Below are 21409 nucleotides of genomic sequence, written 5' to 3'. Positions count from 1 at the left end.
TGAAATATCTTCAATTAATCTATCCCCATTTTCTTTTAGAACCCAGTAAGTGGTGTGTCTTACTGGAAGAATACATTTAATAGACACCATGAGAAAGGAAACAAGTAAACTTCCCTTCTAATGTTTGTTTTGTTTTGTTTTCTCCCTAGGTATCCTTATTAGAATACCGTAAGAGACAACGAGAAGCTAGAAAAAGTGGCTCAAAGACAGAAAACTTCCCCCTGGTTACTGTATCTCCTCATGCTGCTGGTGGAGGAAATATAAGTAGTAACAATGGTGCTAATGATGGGTATAACAACAGTGGTGAAAATGGGGAGCAAACTGATAATGCTGCAAGCCTACCTTTACCACTGCCAACTACTGTTTATAATACAGCTCCAGAAGACATTGGCAACAACTGTGCAATTAAGGAATCTTCTTCCAGTGAGAAGAATGAACCAGAAGTTCAGTGGTAAGCCACAAAACTGTAGGACTCAAGTGCTGAAGAATTATTTACTTAATTCTAGGTCTTTTCTATTTGAAATCTAGTTTTCATTGGTAAGGGTGCAGTTGCAGATTACTGATTGGAAGCCCTTCTTTCAGATTAGTAGAGAGTTGTCTTATCTCTTTCCTCAGAAATATATCAGATAGCTCAAAGATTAGAATATATGAAAAATTACCCATAGGATACTGGTTAACTTATTTTCATCCTGCTTTGTTTTTTCACTTTCTAAGAGCAAAATAGGTACTGGTTTGAGCAAGACAAGTTGCCTAGTTGTGCAGATTATAAAATTGCGTAGGTAAAGTACAGTTGTAAATCTGTAGATGATGGCATTGGTGAGTAGGCGTGCTCCTTCCACCATTGCACAAGTTGGGCTGTGTGTGCTTGCAAAGGTGTGTGGAGGAGAGAGCAGCAGTAGGATGGAGAGGATGCTGTAATGGCTGTGAGAGACTTGAGCCAAGGCCATGCTGAGAATCAGACTCTGCGCTCCTGTCCTTGTATCTCCACTGCTTCACCTGTGGGCTGAAGAGAGTATTTTTCATGTTAAATCTCAAAACCTTTCCAAAAGTACTGTAGGGAAGAAGGGTGGAACAGGAGAATAATCTGCATTGATTAGCAAAAGCTTCTAGAAGGCTTTAGGAAGTCTGTTTTTCAGTCACCTGGCTGGAATGCATTTGTGCTGGTTGCTGTTGCTTAAGTGCAATGTGCAGGGCTGCATGTAGTCTGCCTGACGGTCCCTTCTGCTCAGGTAGAGAGCGTGTGGTGATACTTGCATCGTTGTTCATGATCATTAAATAGTTCCCCTGTGCGCAGACCGTATGCTCTGTTGGATGCCATGCCAGATACTCCAACAACCAAAAATCCTGGGGAGAGATACAGTGTGAAGGGGGCTGAGATAGAATGACTTCAGTCCGTATAAATGTTGCACAACATTTTCCACTGCATTTTTGGTAGCCGTAAGGTAAATGGTTAACTGTGATGATGCTGTCTCCAAAATGTTACTAGCACCAAATAAACCCTGCAGGTGTTCTTTATGCTGTAGCGAAGGCCTAACAGTGTTGGGGATGAACATGGGCTGAGGAGTTGAACATCCTTCTGCTCAGATGCTCCAGCTATTCCAGAATAGTACGATTTTGTAGAGCCAACTGAAGGGAGAACCTAAGTGCAGTCTTCAAAGTTTCACTGAAAAGGGGCTGTAAGTTCACTATGCAGAAACTAGTGTACTATATTTTTAAGCAAAGAATGTGGAAACAGGCTAAACAGGGAAGAATTTATTAGTAAGCTTTTGCAGTAATCCTGCAGACAGCACCGAAAGTTATTTTAGTATAACAGTATTGTAGAGTAATGCCGTATGTTCTTGCCTGAAAGAAAAACTGAATTTTGTAGAGTGCTGTCATTTATGTTGTTCTTGATCAGGTTATGATTGTCAGATGTAATTGATGATAAGAGAGAAGATATGACTGTCATTTCATACCCACGATCTGGCAAGTTAAATGTAGAAGCTTAAACAGAGATCTTTGTAGCTGTGCAGTATTTACAACTATGGATCCACTATTAAAGAGCAAATTCTTAAAAAAAAAAAAAAAAAAAAAAAAAAGACTATTTCCAGCTTTGGAAGAAGACAGTTTTCTACAAATGGAGAATATGAAGCAGTACCCGCAACCTTTATTTTTTGAAGTGTAGTTTTTGACTTTTCAGCTGTTCAAAAGAAGAAAACCCCCACAGATCTATAGACGTTGTTTCCATATTAAGAGGAATTGTCAGTTTTTGTAGTGTAACAAGGTTGCAGGAAATTGGTATATTTAAAGTGGGAGAAAATAGATACAAGATACATAAGAAATCACATTCCTTATGTGCAGCCAGTTATTGGGCTCTTACATGCAGTCAACACTGTAAACTTTCTCTGACCCAGTATTTGCATATACATTGTCCTAATTTTGGTCCGTGGGAGTACATCCTCTTAAATTTAAAATGTGCTTCTCTCTTCCAGGACTGCATCAACCTCTGTGGAACAAGTGAGAGAACGAAGTTACCAGAGAGCTTTACTTCTCAGTGATCATAGGAAAGACAAGGACAGTGGTGAGTTGATTTATCATGTCGAAGGTAGATAAATCTAACCAGTTCCCCCATGGTAGTCCATAATCATTCTAATATTATGTTTGGGTCTGCTTCATCTGTAGGGGGAGAATCACCCTGTAGCCCATGCTCACCGTCTCATGTTCAGTCTCCACCTTCATCTCATTCAAATCTCATTTCCCAGTTGCAGCTTAAGGTCCCTTCTTTCACTGAATTTATGGAAGGTCAGTAAGCAGATGACCTTGTATGACACTTGACATATTGAATAGCCTCTTACAACAACTTTAATAGCTCTTTTAAAGTCAAATACAAAGTGCGTAGCGATCTTTGCAGAAGACTTGATTTTCCCACTTTTATATTTATCTCTGCTTTATGTCTGTAGAACCTGATCCTGAAAATCCAGAGCCTACTTCTGAATGTCCGTCCCCAGATACTTCACAAAAGACTTGTAAGAGTCCGTCAAAAGCAAGCAAGGTAATGCGCAGTGTATGCAGGCGCATATGTGTTTGTGCATGTTGTATAATATGCATACGAATATGTACATACATCTCTGATTTATCTTAAAAAAAAAAAAAGTTCATCTCGTGATTTACTACTTAGATGAATGTGTATGTATGTAACCTGTAATAACATTTGTAAGAATATTTGTGGTAGTCCATACAGGCTAAAAAGTTGGTTTATGTTCTGTTCTTTCAGTAGCTATACCTATTTATATATGATCTTGCATTCTGTAGACACAGAAGAGACTGTATCAGTGGATTCAGCATCACTGCAGTTCTGCAGGGTGAATGCTGAAGAACTGGGAGTCAGAACTGACAGTAGTAACGTGATTTACGTACTTCGTACCTTAACAGGAGTTTGCTCTTGCCATGTCGGGGTTTGGCACTGTTTGTCAGTAGAGGCACGGGTATGGAGGACGATGTTGAGTAGCTGCCTGTGTAGTATTAAATGAAGTAATTCAGGCTGTACTGTTCAGTCTACTTGCACTATGCCAGTTCTAAAATGTTACATCACTCTAAAAATGGCTTTATTTTTGTAAATGGCCTTGTCTGGAATTACTGCTTTCAGACTCAGAAATCTAGAACTTTAACAAATAACAGATTCTGACTTTGACCTGATGGGTCGTACTTTTGTTACTACTTTAAAAGACACTTGCTCGTCTTTGACTTTGAAGAATGATAAAAGCTTGCTAAAAATAGTGTCTTGCTAAGTTTAAGCTTTCTATTGTTGCTGTTTTTCTTACACCAAATATATATCCTGTGCCTCAGCACTTTTTTCACCGTCGAGGGGGAGAACAACATTCTGAGAAGTTCCTTTTCATTCTAACGCAGGCGTAGTTGAGTATTTTGAATGTTTTGCACTGACTGACTTCCTTTTCATTCTAGCCCTCTTCACCGAGTCCTGTAGTTTCAACGCAGTCACTTGGGAAAACACCCACCAAACCAGATTCGCACTGGGAAACTGCAGCTAGCGCACCTGAGGCCGAATGTGCGAATCTCCCAAAATCCGAGCTGCAACAAAAACAGCTGACAAACAACGTCCACGCACTTTCAAAAAATCATCCATCTCAATCACATCTGCGCAGTTCTGCCGAGCAACTTTCCCATCCGCAGAAGTTGCCCTCCGCACCTTTGAAGCTGCATTGCCCCCCTTCACCTCACGTAGAAAATCCTCCCAAGTCCTCTACCCCCCACGCGCCTGTGCAGCACGGTTACCTTTCACCAAAGCCTCACTCACAGCAGTTGGGATCTCCGTACAGACCTCATCATCCACAGTCACCTCAAGTTGGAACGCCCCAGAGGGAAACACACCGCAACTTCTATCCGGCAGCACCAACCCTTCAGCCCAGTAATCAGCAGCAGGCGAGCGGACCCCTGTTTACTCAGACAACTTCAGGACAATCTTCAGCTTCGTACAGCCAGTTTAACCAACAAAATTTGAACAGCAGTGCACCACCTCCCCCGCCCCCCCCACCCCCTTCTTCTACTTACTATCAAAGCCAGCAGCCCTCTGGAAACTTTCAGAGTTACAGTCAGCTGAAGGGCAGCATACCCCAACAGACTGTGTTTTCATCTGGACCAAACCAAGCACTTCCCGGCACCGCGGGTCAGCCAGCGGTGCCGGGACACCACGTAACCGCAGGGCATTTTTTGCCGTCTCAGAACCCCGGTATTCATCACCAGGCGTCGGCGTCTGCTGCTCCTCCTCCTCCTCCGCCACCACCTGCTCCAGGACCTCACCTTGTACAGCAGCAAAGTACTCATCAGCAGCACTCTGTAGCACACGTCGTCGGTCCAGTTCACGCCGTGGCAGTAGCTCCTGGATCGCACATCCATTCTCAAGCTGCTGGTCACCATTTGCCACCGCCGCCTCCGCCACCAGGTCCTCTCCCCCACCACCAACCTCCCCATCCTTCAACTGGACACCAAGGTTTGCAAGCACAACACCAGCATGTTGTAAACTCTGCGCCTCCTCCCCCTCCCCCCCCGCCCTCCAACGTTATAGGCTCGGGGCATCACCCAGCATCAGCACAAGGGTTACACCACCCATCTCATCAAGGACCCCCCCATTTTCCTTCCAGCGCTCACACGGGCGTGTCCTCCTATTCCTCACAAGCCCCACATCACACAACGTTAGGACCTGGACCTCAACATCAGCCTGCTGGAACAGGACCTCATTGTCCGCTCCCCGGTCAGGGTCCTCACATCCAACCTCAAGGACCAAACAGTATCGCAGCCCCTGCTGCTGCGGGGTTCTGCCCTCACCCTGGCTCTGTAACCCTTCCCCACGGAGTGCAGGGGCCGCAGCAGGCGTCGCCGGTGCCTGGACAGATCCCCATTCACAGAGCACAGGTGCCGCCCACTTTTCAGAACAATTACCATGGTTCAGGGTGGCATTAAAATGGATCCCTTTAATTCTAAACATTTTTAAAATGTTCTGTAATATAAACTGTGTATATTTCATATGTACCTGTTCAAGGTACTTTTTAAAGCTTGTACATGATACTTTGTATAAAAGCAAACACCAGTGCTCTTTCATTGTATTCTTTCCCTTTTTTTGCTTTTTAAAATTCCTGAAAATGTGCTGTTAAGCCAGTATTAGGTATTTCTTTTTATTTTGTAAGTGAACATTCCAGCTGTTTTTTCTGGCAGTAGGTTTGATGCTGCATAATCTTTAAAATTTTGTTGTTGCAGTTAAATTCATTTAGTGAATGTTTTCTATATTACTTTTATACATATGTAATTAAATAAGTACACAGGCTAAGTGATGGCACTAACAATTTTTTTTTTCCCCCCATTTTCTTCTGTCAACAGTTCTTTGTGTGCATAGAGATAGAAAACAATGCAATACAAATTTTTACAGTTTCGGTGTGGACATGGCTTTTTGTTTCATCAGTTATTTGCAGAAATTGTAATTTAATGTATAGACTGTTTCTAATGTCTCTGACGAGTGCTGTAAATACTGTATTTCTTTTGCTTGTAAAATTGCTTAAAGCTTCTTTCATTTGATATAGTATTGTATATAATAAGTCTCTTTTGCAGAAAAAAAGTGTGATCTTTGTGAAAGTAGTACAGTATATGATCTTTAATTTTTTTTTTAATATACTGTCACATTGCAGCACTGGTTGGGCATTTTAATTCATGTTAATAAATCACAATTATGTCAGTTTTAACTACTTGTGCTGGAAGGGTGGTATGTCTTCAGGGAAGTGGCCTTTAGTGTGTGAAACAGACCCCCCCCTCTGGTCACTGCCAGGCTCTTCGCTCCCCTGCAGTTTCCAGCTGTGGCTCCACTTTGTTGCACAGACAGATGTGGCACTGGCTGTAGGAGCAGGGTTTATTTCCCCTCCTGAGTGTAGAGGTGAGGAAAAACCAATCCAAGCACAGCAGGGTCTCGTGTCAGTTTACCAATAGGTTAATCAGTGGGTAGCGATGGGTTACACAGAGTACTTGCATACCAGCACCGCTGTGCACCAAAGCTGTCGTCTCAGATGTTATTCTGACCACAGAACCACCTGCACGCTGTGGTACGTTCCCGTTTTCCTCCTGTGGTGGATCTGCACCTTGTGTTGGTGCAGACGGTGGGGACTGAGACCTTGTCAGGCTTCCCAGAAAGTTTGAAAGTAAGCTCAACTATTTGTAATGCTGCCTCTCTCATCAACTGCAGAGATTCCCTCTCATCCAAGGGGAGTTGAGTGAGTGGTGCTGAAGTGGAGTGTGGAATGTTACAAACTAAATGGCAGTATTTTGGGGTTTTTAACGGAAGTAGTTTATTGCTGCTGCTGAAGATGGTGCTGTTGCACTTACTTAGCAGGTGCAGCGTTATTGCATAATTGGTGTGTGACACTGTCCTTGCATCTCGGCAGCGACTGCTCTAAATTCTGATCACGTAACAGAGCTGTGCTCGATGGCTCCAGAAACCCAGTGTGCAGGAAAACCTGATGTGGGACAGGATGGGAAGTGGCTGTTCCTACTCACTGAAAAAAAGCTGGTAATTCTTCTTAACATGTAGAAAAAAAATTGGGGCTACTTTGAATTCTAATTTGCCTCTAGTTATTCAAAGATCTTACTAGTAAAAATAGTACACCAGAAATACTTTCCTGACCAACTGCTGGCTATGCAACACACACATTGTATGGAATAATACGCTATGTTTTGCACTAGCATGAAGTAGAACAGGATTAGGCCGTCAACAGCAGAAAAACCCAACCCACCCTATTCATCTGCTCAGACACCGATTGTGAAAAAATCTGCATCACCCTCTGTAGCCCAACATTCAAATCTGGTTGTCCCGACCCCCTTCCATTCCTCCGTGACGTAGGTCATTGCATCATCTCAAATACAAGAGTGTAAAATACACACTGTATGTGGCGAGGTCTTAGAGCAGCATAAGGAGCTGACAGACTGGGTTGCACAACGGGACTAGTACTGTGCAAAGTTCCCCGAGTTCCGTTGGATCGCGACAGCCAAGGAAAGGGCAGAGGTACACCGGCGCTGTACCGTTACTCACCTTGCTTGGCTTGCGTTTGAACCGGCGCTTCATTCAAGTGCTAGTACTTCTATGTATTCAAGAACAAGCTTCTAATTAGTTGCAGCAACTAGGCACTACAAGTGGCTAGGCCAGGTGCGAAGCCAAACATAATTTTTACCTCTGGCTCTGGAGTCCACTGTGGCATCATCCTTCTCACCAGTGTTGTCCTTGCAGCCGTTCAAAGCAGTTCCAGCGTGAAGCGCTCGGGGCCTGGAGGGTGAAGGCACGCAGTCCTGAAACCCAGCTGCTGGGCAGGGCCTCGGCACGCGGACGAGTTTCTCCCGACTGGCGTGTGCGCGGCACGCTCTGTGGTGGCTTTGCAGTTTCTTTTTGGAGGAGTGGCTGCACCGGCCTATCGATCGGGGACGGGGTAAGCGTTCTCTTGTTCGTAGGAGTTAAACACCTTGTATGAAACTCTTCTTTTGGTTTTGTCACGTTGCACCTAGCAACCGCTTACACACGGCCCCTCGTGCCACACCACCCTTCAGGATGCTCCGATTTACACCAGGTAACGTATTTTATAAATTAACACAGAAAGCTCCTTTTCGCTTTGGCCAGGCTAAAGCAGCCCCCCGCCCACCCCCGCCGCGACACGGACCTCTAGCAAACAAACAGTTGGAGTCATGGCTAGCAAAGATTCCAATGACCATCACACTGTCTGAAAAAACAAAACACTTTAATTAGACAACTGCAAGCACCTCAAACAACTGGTTATTGTTACAGCATGGGGCTACCTTCTCACAATCTAGTTATTGCAAAGGCATGTGAATAAATTTCATATGGACAAAGTCAAGAAAAAAAGTGGCACCGTAGTTACATGAAGATCAGAAGTAAGCTTACATTCATCCCACTGACTTCTAAAAGAGGCCAAAACACACCTCCGTACTGTACATTCTAAAATCTGTATTGCCTATAAGCTTCAGCCTATGCAGCTTTTTTTTCCTAGGAAACACGTAATTGTTGCGTGCAACTTACAACGGGTAATCGTATGTCTAGTTATGGGAAAGAATAAAGCTAGTGCAATTTGTTTTAGAAACATGTAAAGCTATGAATGGAATGAGCATGATCTTGCTTCTTGGATTGTTTTACCCACTGCACTGTAAATATTTGCAGCTATATCCTTCCTTAACTGATGCCAAGCACACACTTTTTTTATAAAAGATCAGTAATTCTACACAGAGAGTGGTTCTCATGCTCGACTTTTAATTTTTTTTTTTTCTTAAGGTATAGTACAACTTACAGTGCTTATAAAAAGGCAACACCATATGGTACCATGTCTTCACTATCACATTGTAAGGGAAATTGCTATTTTTCTTTTCTTAAAAGCACTTAAAATAGGCAAAAGTTCTAAAAGGGAGTGCTAAATGATAATGCATACTTTATTAGAAAGAAGTCTAGCCTTCCTTTAAAGTGCCGTTTAGGGAATGAAATCCTGTAAACCAGAGCCACTTTGTTTAAAATCCAATGAACGGGAACTGCTACAGAATAGAAAGTTTACACAATTCCTTAAAGCAGTTTAAAGTCCACTACATGCAATTGGTTTGCTATAAAGCTCTCTAAAACTTAGTCGCTTTACTCTGAAATTGAGTCCCCAGTCCCATATTTAAATGGCAATAAACATTTACAGGGTGCATTTACATACACTATAATACAAGAATGACGTCCCTTTGCCAGAAGATAAAATTGTACAATTCCTCGCCGTAACTCAGTTCTGACTTGATAAATTTCTTACGCTCGTAAATTATATAATATGCATCAGCTAAAATATTTTTTTTTTCATAAATAGTTACAAAACTTGCCAAAACACATGGGGGGAAGTTTCCTTTGTTCAAAAATCTGACATCTGAATGCCACACAACACAAGAAACAATGCTTAAAGACACGTTAAGTGTTTTCTGAAGAAAGTGGGTGAGTAAACTACTAGCTGAAGACAAAAAGACTACCCTTCCCCAAGAACACAGTGCACAAAAAGCAAAATGTCAAACAGTACCTCAAGCAAAATAAAGGTCTGAGGATTGAAGCCAGCTCACGTGTGATCCTGCTAAAGAATTTGTGACAGTCACCGTTTAGGTCCGATGCATTGGAAAGTGGTTGCTGGCTTTTTTTTTACAGCTGGGAGATTCTGCTAAGAATTCAGCCACGGATGCCTAAGGCATTCTCCAGCTGAAGCACGTTTCTCTGGGACCATTTCTAGCATGGGGATCAGGAAATCTGTAAACTGTGCAGCATCTTCATGAGGCCAACCATACTTCTCCACAAGCACATCAAAAAGACTCCAAGGTTTCAGCTTGGTAATGTGTCGGAGTTCTCCTGCAAACAGAAATATTATGGGCATTAGAAAAATACCTCGTTATCCCTGTTAGCGACTAATCCCCGTTTTGTTTTTCTCCCACTCTGCATTCACAGCACCTTGACCAGACCGAGAATCACTGTTTAGGAAGGGCAGCACACGGCAAGCTTGCTTGAGGTCCTCAAAGGAGATGAGTATGTCCGATGTCAAAACCAAGAAATCATTCCTACACCAAACTGTATGTTACACCTGGACTCCACTGTACGCATCATTTCTGATTTTTCCTGCTGTCTTCATTCTGTCTCCCGCACACAAAGGCACTCGTTCAGACGCATGCTCACGCCGTGGGCAAAGAACACCGCAGGCCTTCCCTTCTTAATCAGCCAACGAACCCACATTTTACAAAAACTGCTCCAACCCCAAGATGGAGGTCTTGGCAACACAGGTCACTGCCTCGCTACGTGGCATTTGCCGACAACGCAGCAGAGCAGCGATTCATTCCAAACCAAGCCAAGCACAGAGGTTTGGAGATTCCGCTCCATCTCCCAGGCAAAGACCCCCAAGAGGCTTGGTCTGAATCCCTCCTGAGAAGCAAGCACCTGCTGCTGCCTACATATCCTTCAACCAACCACCAACACAAGCGGTGGCACAGCAGCTGCAGGATTTGAGGTCCATCAAAGGGGGGGCATACAACAGCCAACCTGGCAACATGTTTCAGACCAAAACAAACGAAGGAGGCGAGAACCCTTCCGCCATTCAAACCAGCAACATTATCAGGTCTGTCCACAGGTCATCCGGCATGATGGGGAAGAAAGACTCTTCTGGCTGTTCCCTCCCTCCTCCATTGCCATCTCCCTTCTTCCCAGGTGTATATCTGAGCCAGACAGTCTCCATGTGACGCTACAAAAAGCGCTTCAGAGACCCCTGTGGTGATTCTGCCATGTCCCCTGAACTGCTGAGGAGGGTGATGGGTTCTCACCCAATACTGGAAGCTGCACATGACTCACCCATAGCTTCACAAGCACACTACACCATCTGGTATGAGGGCATGCAGGCCATGCTATTTTTAAGCAAAGTGGTTTGGCAACTTGACTGTTGTCCTTGGCTGTAATCTACTGCCCATAAAATGTCATCAGACATCAGCTCGCAGGTCTGAGTTCCTGTACATCCCTGTGGCTACAGAAGTTCCAGGGCAGGGGAAGAAACCCGTGTCTTCAGACTGCCCCTGAGAGTCTGAGCATCTGAATGCAATAGATTAAAACCGCCACAGGCCCAGCAGGACACGCTTCTGCTGCCTCAGGCCGTAGCAGAAGGTTCTAGGCAGGGTGCAACACGTGAAAAAGCAGCTCTCTGGGTGCTATCATAAAGACCCCAAAAGAGCAAGTGTGCAAACGGTCGATCGCTTGCAAGAGAAAGAGAAGAGACCTGCTGGTAACAGAAAGTCAAGGTGTGCTGCCCACAGCTGGCCCACTGTCCTCTTTCCATCTCACAGTGTAGGAGGGCTGCTGAGAGAGAGAGGAATGAAAGCAGAGGCTGTATCCTGTCGGTTTATGTCTGTACACTTCCAGTACAAGCGTGTCCCATCAGTACCCAGGAGTCGAACAAAAAAAGGCTCTGCTTTGGGCCCATACTGTCCCACAGTATGAACGTACAGAAAGGACAGCACATCTCGGAGAAGTGTATTCATTTCCAGCCTCACTCTCAGCCCTTTAAAATCTTTGTGCAACTCTGAAATTTAACTGCTGAAAACCTTACCCTTTTGAAGGTTTCCAAAAGTGCATATTGGTGACTACTAACAAGAACAGGTAGCAAACTATCCAATAAGAACACATAAACTCAAATATTGCCAAAAAAACATAGAAAGTGTGACTTGTTATTGACTGCAAGCAAAAAATGGCTACCAAAAAAAAAAAAAAAAAAAAAAAAAATCAGGCTGTGTCCATAGCTTCTCCACTTTACAGCATTCATTGCAAGGGCTGCCATCATCATTTACCAAACTAGACTAGCTTTGGGGGAGTGTGTGTGTTTCCATGCAGCACTGTCTTCATCTTTGTATTCAATTTGTGTACTTTTAGGCATCTTTCCTCCCTCAGGCTGTATAAAGTAAGATTGCAAGATGAGGCTCCTGGTGTCACTGTGGAGGGTGAGTTCATACTGTCTGAATACTCCTTATTTTGTAAAGTGGAGGCTGAACTTGAAATACCCAAGCTAAGACCAGCACACCCTGGGCAGCACAATATTCTGTAGTGGTTTTTCTGCTGAGGAACAAACTATGTTAGCACTACGGGCTGAAGTTTTCCATCAGAAATTCCGTGAAGACTGTAAAAGCGTCTAAGATGATGGGATACAGTAAAAATTATCAAAGAAATGCTACAAATGTAATAGTAAGTGAAAACTTCCTAACAGAAGCTCTTTATTTAGATTTTTGATAGTGAAGCATACAGGAAATATGCGGAGAGGACAACGGAGTTGTCAGAACTTTAAAACCCCTGTGGCCAAAGTGGAGGCAGCAACGGACCTTCTGAAAAATGGAATGTTCAGTCAGAAGGAAATTACTAAAGAAGTTTCTGAAGGACCTGGGGGGGAAAGATGCTATTTAAAGCTTTCTCTGCTGACCGTAATACAAAAAAACCAGACCTAGTCTATGAAATTTGTCAAAGACAAATTTAAGATGTGTCACCGGGCAAGAGGAGGATGGATTACTGAACAGTAAGAAATGGATGACGTGAAAGACTGGGGAAGTAGCAGTGGGATGTAATCTGCTACTACCTATTTTGAGGACACGCTCCCGAGAACTAAGGCAAGAACTGCTGGTGAGGCCCTACAGTACAGCAGGTGGAAGCGAGGCAGGTGGAGGAGAGCCCTCTCCTTCCCTTCCAGGATGGTAAATAAGCAGCAGTGCTTTTCCTTGTTACAGCTTCCGACGGGCAAAGCCAGTATCTAGCCAGCATCTTGCACAGGTTTAGCTCACAAGCAAACAGGGCTAGCAAATACCAGAAGAAAAATAAAAGGGACCACGGTCTAGAAAAAACAAAAGGGTTTTAAGTGTTAGTGCCAAAACATATTAATCATTTTTACAGACAAAACAGCTTCCATGAAGGCCCTGGAGAAAAGAACTCATTGGAGTTATTACTGGGCTCAATCAAGATGAGACCTGATAAAAAGTATGTGAGCGTTTGTGTTACAGTGACTAAGAAGTAACTTAGAAATGCTTTTCCTTTTCTAAATGCACCCTCCTATTTGAATGTCACAAACTGCTTCAGGCAATTACTGAGAAGAAGGGACTCGATTCTGTAAACTCGTTAGTTGATAACACCTTTCCTTTCGTGCCTGTGACTTCAGTGGAACAGTTCAAATGTTTAAAGCTTCTCTCTGAGGTTGAACTTGCTTACGGACAGGAGCAACACCCAAATAGTGATTTCTTGATTTTCACCCAAGGCTGATGTTTTCAAAATAGGAGCCTACAGTTAGATTTCTAAGCCCACCTTTACACGACAGTGTGAAATTTTCGGAAGAGCCTCAGGCTTGTACTACATGGCCTCTGACCTCAAGTGCTCAGGCCACAAACAGATGAGTACAAAATGCAGCCACTTGCTGGCCAACCCTGAAGCCTATCATGCCCTGCCAGCCCATCAAGCGCAAATCCCTCCTGGGGGCACCAGAGAGGCTGGCTGTACTGGGGAGGCCAGGAAAAAGGAAAAGGATATCTAGTGCCTGATTCAATGAAAAACATCTCAAATACGTGAGCAGGAAACTCACCACCTCTGTTTTTCCTCCACAAAGCATTTCAGTTTTCCTGACTTGCAACAGTAGAATAACTGGTATGATCTGAAAACGCAGCTTGGGCTATTACTCCTTCATCTTGCATTTGAGATTTTCTGTTTCAAGTAGAACAGGTGGGATCCAGTCTACTTAAGCTTCCACAGCAAACCTGCACTTACATTTTGTGTGGCGGGTGAACCAAGTCTTTTAAAGTGCTGAAATCCCACCCAGAGCCATGGCAGACGGTGCCTCTGAGGAATGTCACTGAAGTTCAGGCCCCAGAGGACAACAGCAACACTTTGCAGTGGAAGATGCTCATGGAAGCATGTGAAACTCTCCACTTCATGGGAATTTTACAAACTGCTCTCTTCCGTGTGCCACACACACTGTGGTTATTGTGTAACTGTTAGCTCATTTTAAGGTTCTATGACATCATTAGAAAATGCCAACCTATCTGGTGTAAAGTGAAAATTAGGAACATGAGATGTGCTTTAAGGGGGGTCAGGCTGGGGGGTCTTTCTAATTCAGTACCTGCCTCTGACAGTGGCCACAGGAAGGGGCAGGGAGGGCGGGCAGAAGAGCCTTTCTGCAGGCCCTGACCTCACTTCAGCAGCTGCAATCCCTGTCAGGGGGTGCTGGAGGGTACCTCCTGCCCAGCCCTTTTACTGCTTTATACATTTACGTACCTGTCGACCCTGAGTTTGCTCATCTCCGTTAACATGAGATTGTTTTTGAGCCTGCTGATATGGCCCCTCTCTACGACCCCCACGGCAGCAGGCTCCTGACGCTCACTGCCTGCTGCGTAGGGAAGCGCTTGTTTTAAAGCCACCCCTTGCAAGTTTCACTGGGTGTCCCCCAGCTCTCATATGGTGGGTGCTGGCAAACAGCAGCTCTGTTTTCAGCTTACTCATTGACTTCCCGATTTTGTAAACCTTTATTATTCCTCCAGCAACCTTCTCCCCTCCACACTAAAAAGCCTCAGGCATTTTAGACTCCCCCAAATGGCATTTGCTCTATCTTCTTGATCATCACTGTTGCCCTTCTTCGCACTGTGTTTAATGCCATTACATCCTCCTTAAGGCAACGAAGGCATGCAGAGGTCCCTGCCGTACCAGAAATACCCACGCACAGAACAGGGGTCTCTCATGCAAGGGGGGATGAATCACTGGATTGTCTCCTGCCTTGTGGCCCCAACCTCTTACAGCACAGCACCGCCGCCTCAGCCCCCCCAGCACCCCACATGCCCGATGCAGCTGGTCAGCTGGCCAGCGCTGGCCCTGCTGACAAGCTGTGCGCTCACGCATGTGGAGTCATGGGCAAGCGGGAAGCCGCAGCACGGTTCAGCAGGAAAGCGCGCACCAGATGTTCCCCCACCACGTAATGGGATGCTCCTGACATACCCTGCCCCTCGATACAACACAGTGCTGTCTCATCCACTGAGGGGACAAAAGACACTTGGAAGCATCGCCACATTCCCTCACGTGTCAAAAACTTGTCTTAAAGAGCAGCCTGAGCAAAGACAAAGCACAAAAATATGTAAGCACTGTAAGGCCCAGTGCATTTGCTCAGATTAATTACTTTCTTGTAGCAATTGACAAGGGTTTTAATTTTAGAGGGGCTGCACTTCTGTACAACACCAAACACAGCTAAGTCATCGCCTATGGCTGTGGCACTCAGGCATTACGGTAATTCGGAGTGTTTGAAGTGAGAGAGCACGGTGCACAGCAGAGCAGCTTTCTCCATCACTCTGTCACAGAGCGATCTTTTCTGCATGCTCTCTCTTCAGGGAGGTTACGAGAGTGCGAGGACTGACAGCATGCAGCTGGGTGTCTATTGCCCAGGTATTCCCTTCCCGCCTCGGTTATTCCTTATCAGTAGCACCTGCTGGACCACTATATATGATCAAAAGTAGCTGACAGATGATCTTCTATCACATCACAAGCTATGCATCACTTGATTCCTTACATTTACATGAACATTGGACAACAGATTCACACAGACATTTGTTAACGTCCACACTTTGTTGAGTACATCCCAAAATGAATTTTAAATGAAATATTGAAATGAATACTGCAAATTGTGGCTCTTCTCAGAAAGCCAAGTTTACACCAAAATTCTTCTTTAATGAGCGCTCTCCATTTAAATGGATATATTTCTTCAGTACCCATAAACGAACATATTCTCCTTTTGGATAGTATTATGCTTTAAATTAGTGTTGCATAAGTACCGTTACCTTTTTTGGTGAAAAACTCCTTGGAATATTTCCCCAACATAGCGTATTTTCGAGGGATTTTTCCCAGCAGTTCAATGATCAATGCTATGTGGTCTGCATTGGAGAACATTGCCAGCAAAACAGAAACATACAACAGTTTAATCAGTACATTGCATGCACACACTAACACTGGCCCGGTACAGACAGAAATAGATTGATCCTGGTAAAAAAGACACGTGCACACTGCTCAGTGGCTAATTTGGAAAGATTCTTTCAGCAAAAATTCCTTCTCAAAACAACATTTGAGTATGAGCTGCTACAAACAAGTTTTGCTATGTAATTTAAAATGTACCAATAGTTATTTTTCAGAACGTTTAGCTAAAAAAAAAAAAAAAGGTCACAGATTCCTGCGTATTTTGTTTTTCAAAAAGAAATTTTTCGTTGTGTGATTTCAGGAAATGCTCCTCAGTGGGACATGCTACAACCAGCAACAGCAATTCCACTTCTGTCTGCATCACGGCACCTTTCAAAAAGAAGAGGTACTACCTCTGCGATTGAAGAATTCCCGAGAATATTTTCCAGATAGAGCAAAGTGCCTTGGGATATTGCCTAGCAGCTCTATGATGTGTGCTATGTGGTCTATGAGGGAGAGAAAAAAAGGATACGGGAGTGGAAGGGGCAGGGAAAGGATGGGATAAAAAAGAAGAGGAAAGAAACTGGAATTAGTAAAAAATCAGAAATAGTTTCAAATCAACAATGTTTGCAGCAAATTCATGCAGAGGTTTCCAGGATCAGCAGAGCTCTGGCATCATTAGTAGCATTTAGGAACAATGAATGATGCCCACATTACCACTGCGAAGAGCATTTACAAGCAAACAAGCATGAAAATGGACAGGTATACAGATGGAAGCAGGAGTTAATTCTGATTTAAAAAAAAATTAGTAATTGCCTAATTCAAATAAAAATACACAATGTAAACATTATTCCAGTGTCACTCTTATAAAGAGAAAATACCATAAAGTTCAAATTTGTCATTTCTTTTCTAAACTAAAACATTGTTATTCTCAATCAGGTTTCCACACATATGCAATCTTACAAGAAGGGCAGTTTAATTCCTTCAGGCAGTTGTTAAGTAGATGAGTATCTGCAGAAGGGAGCTTTTGCCCACCCATTGCTAGTGATGGAACTTAAAACTAAAAAGAAAAAAATCATATTTATATTCTGAAAACAATGTGTATGAACATTTCACTCAAATACAAAACTTAACCCCACTGTAAGCTCACTGGAAATTTACGAAGAGGAGCGTGAAAATATATAGACACTTATATAATATCTCAAAAGATTCATACCTTCATCCCTGGAATAGTCTTCACCAGAGTGTGGTTCAAACAAATAATCTCCAGTCGCTAGCTCAAAAGCCTATAACATAACAGACATATTTATGGGTATTTCAGAAACAATGTTTTTAATCTTCAGATGTCAGCAAAACATCACAACTATCTAAGAACCAAGAGAGAATTAACATTCAAAGCTCAAGGCCTGCAACTGGATCGAGACTGAGGAGAGCCCACTTACCGGGGGACCATCATTCCTGCAGCGCAACGACAGCTTGAACGCAGGCTCTGGAGAGAACCCCACGTTCAGCCCTGAGCACATCCCGTCAGGACGAGAGGCTGGAGGTTTGGCAACAGGCAGCACGCCCAAACCCCAGGCATTTCTGCCTCCTCAACCAGGACGAATGAAGGAGATGGACAAGGGAGCGTGAAACTGCGGTCCCTCCCCAGCAACCCCTGGGGCTCCACCGGCTGACCAGGGAGTATTTTGGTCGTGCTGCGACTTTTAGCACCGGTCCCCTGTGGCACGAGGCAGCAAACAGCACCCAGCTGCGGAGGAAGCGATTCTGAATAGATCGGCTGCACGGGGGTGTGAAGGGGGCATCAGTGTAAGCCAATGTCAAACATGTTTTTACATACTAATCTGTTGTCTGTTGATCATGTTAAATATGTGTAAATTAATGAAGCTGAGAGAGAGGTATTTCTAAATATATAATAAAGAGCGACACTTGCATCTGAAGGCTAATTATCTGTCAGATTGCATGTTGGGGACTGAAACAAAAAAGTCTGAATCAGAAATAAAATCCATTTATAACTATAATTAATCATTTCAAATTAGCAAACACGATAAGCTTCCTTGATGACTCTAAATCTAGAACAGTTTTTAAAAGGTATTTTTGTTGACTCAGAAGTCATCAAAGTAAGTACTGCAATCATGGGGTAAATACTGAGACTGATGTTGATGAAGGAATCCAGAGCAGACACCATGATGACTGATCTCTTCAGGCCATCGCAAGGCTTCAATGGGATGCTTACTCTATGTTAGGTCAGGACAAAACTGAGTTTCTCTTTATGGGTGTAATGCATATTAAAAGCTGCAAAGCGCTGAAATAACTATGAGAGCCCATACTTGCGTACAAACATGGATTCATCTAGCCTAATTTGTTAAACTGTTCTCTTTCTGCTCTGGATCACCAATTACCCAAGCAGCCACAGGTATCTAATTCTTTGCAGGTGGTTTAAACATCAAACTATTTTCCATCTCCAAGACCAGGGAAAACATCTGATCCAGAAAATCATTCCAAAAATCAGGCAGAACTTCCTGGCACAGTTCTAGGATGGGATTTCACTCCGTTAGAACATTTACTACAAAATATTTGTCTCCTGAAAATAGACACTTTTCTGTTCCAATTCGTAGTCTGGAGTTGTTAAATCACCTGTAAATTTAGCCTATTTATGGGCACTTGGCTTTTTCAAGCTGTGAACTACAGTGTTATCCAAGTGGGCTATAGCCAAAATAATTCATTGCAATCACACACAGCAGCCAAGAAAGCAAGAATGCCCCTTGTTGACGTTTCTGCTGATCCTATGAATGGGCCTTTAATTTCTAAAGTCTCTATCACTAATAAACAGTCATTCACTTTTTTCTTATTCTACTCTTAGCTCAAGATTGAGAGTTTTCATTTTACAACTTAAAAAAAATCGGAAGGACTTCAGAAATTACCAGGTATTTAAACTGAAGAAATCTTTAGAGTAGCCAGAAGAGATCACTGGTAGTGATCTCTAAACACAACATGGAGAATATTGTTATTCTCTTGAGATAAGACTGAGAAGCCCCAAGTGTCCTCTCTGTATCTCATGGGAATATATTCACTGGAAAAGCTGGACCGGCGTTCCTAGGAGAACACGTGCTGATGGGGCTGATTTCTGAGGACATCAAGAAACTCATCGCTATTTAACACAGATTCCTGGTGAACAATGGAAATGTAGTTGAATTTAGCCACAAAGGTAGACTCCAAAAGAATACAGCTTCTGTCCCAAAAATTGAAGTATTAATAGCTCGATATGTCTGTGTGGGACTAAAAAGATTAAATTGGAAAAACTGTAAAAACTATTCAGAGAGAAGCACAAGAAGCATACCACTGTGATACACGGAATTTTAGATTGGTTTGTATATAATACGAGCTGCAACCTCTCATAGATTTGTGATATTTATACCACCCTTTTGCTGAAGAGAAACTAAAGCTTTTCAAAATGATGATGATGCTTCTTTTTTCCTTTTGTATAGCTTTGACTCCATGCCCAGCATGGGCTGGAGCCACAGCGTCTCAGACATTTGATTTCTTGACTCTCCTTAAAGGACTCTGCACCAAGAACGAAGAAACTTCTGACTCAGATGCACACAGGGACAGCCCAGAGACAGCCTTGCCTTTTGGGTGCCGCGATAAATATCTGTAATAATACTTCTTAGCATTCATGCAGGACAATGTCTCACAGGTTCATCTGTAGCAACCTGGTAATAGGTTCCTAGATATTTGTAGGAAGGACTGGCTACATAGCACAAGATAAATGAAATTAATTGGGCCTCATATAAAAAATAATAAATCCTTGACCGAGGTTTTTACCATAAAGTAGAAGAATCAGCGTTAAAAGTGCATGAATAAGCACATAAATAGCCATAAGAAGGAAAACGACACCTCTGGATTGTATCAGTCAGAGTCCTGCTCTTTAAGCTGATGTCCAAAGGTGCGGTGCACCAGAAAGCACGTGCAGTCCCACTACTGAGTCAGTGCCACCGAAAGAAGAGGTCTCTGCTGCTGGTACTCAGAACTACAATTTTGGCAATGCATTGCTGCTTTGGAGTTCCTGAGCACTTTTCAGTACTTATTGACACTTTGCACCCAACTGTAGGTACATAAAACCACCTAGTCTCCAATTTGTAAGTCGCTGACACTCTGTGATAAAATCAGGAGGTGGAGACACTAACAGACAGCAAGTTGAACACAGGTCAGCAGTGCACTCCCGTGGTAATGCAGGCTAACCACGTACTGGGCTGTACGTAACAAGCATGTTACCAGCCCTTGGTGGAAACTGACTTCCCCTCTCCTCGGCACTCACATCTGCATCTGCAGACCTGTGACCAGTTTGGGGCCAGCAGTATGAGAGAGACCCTGCCAAACTGGAGAAAGACCAGGGAGGACCTCTAAGATGTTACAGGGCTGAGCAGAGGATGCAGGAGGAGAGGCTGGTGGGGCTGCGTTTGTTCAGGCTGGGGAAGGGGAGGAGAAGAGGGGATTTAATTGCTGCACTCCTCTGCTTGAAAGGCAGTAACAGAGAAGACCAAGATACACTCTTCTCAGTGAAAGGACAATAGAGAACAGACATGAGCAGCAAGACTGGAAATTCCAGATAGAAGGAAAAAAAATTCTTCAGCGAGATTGGCTGAGCACTGGGACTGGCTGCTCAGAAAGGCTGTGCAAATGCCATCCTGACAGATACGTACACCTCAACTGGATGAGGCTCTGAGTAATCTCATCTAACCTTGATGTTAACACTGGTTCAAGCAGGAGGTAGACTACTAGAGATCTGTTTCAACCTAAATCTGGCTATTATTTCTACAATGCTACAAATACAGATTAACCATATTTACTTACTTTCCCTTTGAAAGTATTCATTTATAAAAACTAGTTTCTTGACAGAAACTCCAACTTTGAAATACCATGATCTTTTTTACTTAATGTTGTGTCCTGGTTTCCGCTAGGACAGAGTTAATTTTCTTCCTAGTAGCTGGTATAGTGCTGTGTTTTGGATTTAGTAGGAAAAGAATGTTGATAACACACTGATGTTTTTAGTTGTTGCTAAGTAGTGTTTATACTAAGTCAAGGATTTTTCAGCTTCTCGTGCCCAGCCAGCAAGAAGGCTGGAGGGGCACAAGAAGCTGGGAGGGGACACAGCCAGGACAGCTGACCCAAACTGGCCAAAGAGCTATTCCATACCATATGACATCATGCCCAGTATATAAACTGGGGGGAGTTAACTGGGAGGGGGGATCGCGGCTCGGGAACTAACTGGGCATCGGTCAACGAGTGGTGAGCAATTGCATTGTGCACCACTTACTTTGTATAGTTTAATTCTTTTAGTATTGCTATTGTCATATTATTATTATTATCATTATCATTGTTTTTCATTCCTTTCTGTCCTATTAAACTGTCTTTATCTCAACT

At 43.5% G+C, this 21409-nt stretch overlaps 2 protein-coding genes across 4 annotated transcripts in view; one reads left to right on the top strand and one right to left on the bottom strand.

Annotated features, from left to right (window-relative positions):
- The window catches only part of KMT2E (lysine methyltransferase 2E (inactive)), a 61423-nt gene extending 55193 nt beyond the window's left edge, over positions 1 to 6230 (top strand). The window contains 5 exon segments of the mRNA XM_050912117.1: positions 150 to 451; positions 2472 to 2560; positions 2662 to 2781; positions 2940 to 3031; positions 3943 to 6230. Coding sequence (XP_050768074.1) covers positions 150 to 451; positions 2472 to 2560; positions 2662 to 2781; positions 2940 to 3031; positions 3943 to 5457 — 2118 coding nt within the window. The 3' untranslated portion in view covers positions 5458 to 6230.
- Positions 6231 to 8247: 2017 nt separating this feature from the next.
- The window catches only part of SRPK2 (SRSF protein kinase 2), a 151476-nt gene continuing 138314 nt past the window's right edge, over positions 8248 to 21409 (bottom strand). Inside the window, exons 14-17 of one of the 3 annotated variants that reach the window (XM_050898801.1) lie at positions 17202 to 17271; positions 16399 to 16491; positions 15874 to 15966; positions 8248 to 9898 (exon numbers count right to left, since the gene is read on the bottom strand). In XM_050898801.1, the coding sequence (XP_050754758.1) occupies positions 9714 to 9898; positions 15874 to 15966; positions 16399 to 16491; positions 17202 to 17271 (441 nt within the window). In that variant the 3' untranslated portion in view covers positions 8248 to 9713. The remainder of the gene's footprint in view (positions 9899 to 15873; positions 15967 to 16398; positions 16492 to 17201; positions 17272 to 21409) is intronic. The other 2 variants (XM_050898810.1, XM_050898817.1) reach the window with 2 other exon arrangements.

This window comes from Gymnogyps californianus, chromosome 1 (assembly GCF_018139145.2).
Source record: "Gymnogyps californianus isolate 813 chromosome 1, ASM1813914v2, whole genome shotgun sequence".
In the NCBI taxonomy this organism is placed as follows: Eukaryota; Metazoa; Chordata; class Aves; order Accipitriformes; family Cathartidae; genus Gymnogyps; species Gymnogyps californianus.
This window is presented reverse-complemented; position numbering and strand designations above follow the sequence as displayed.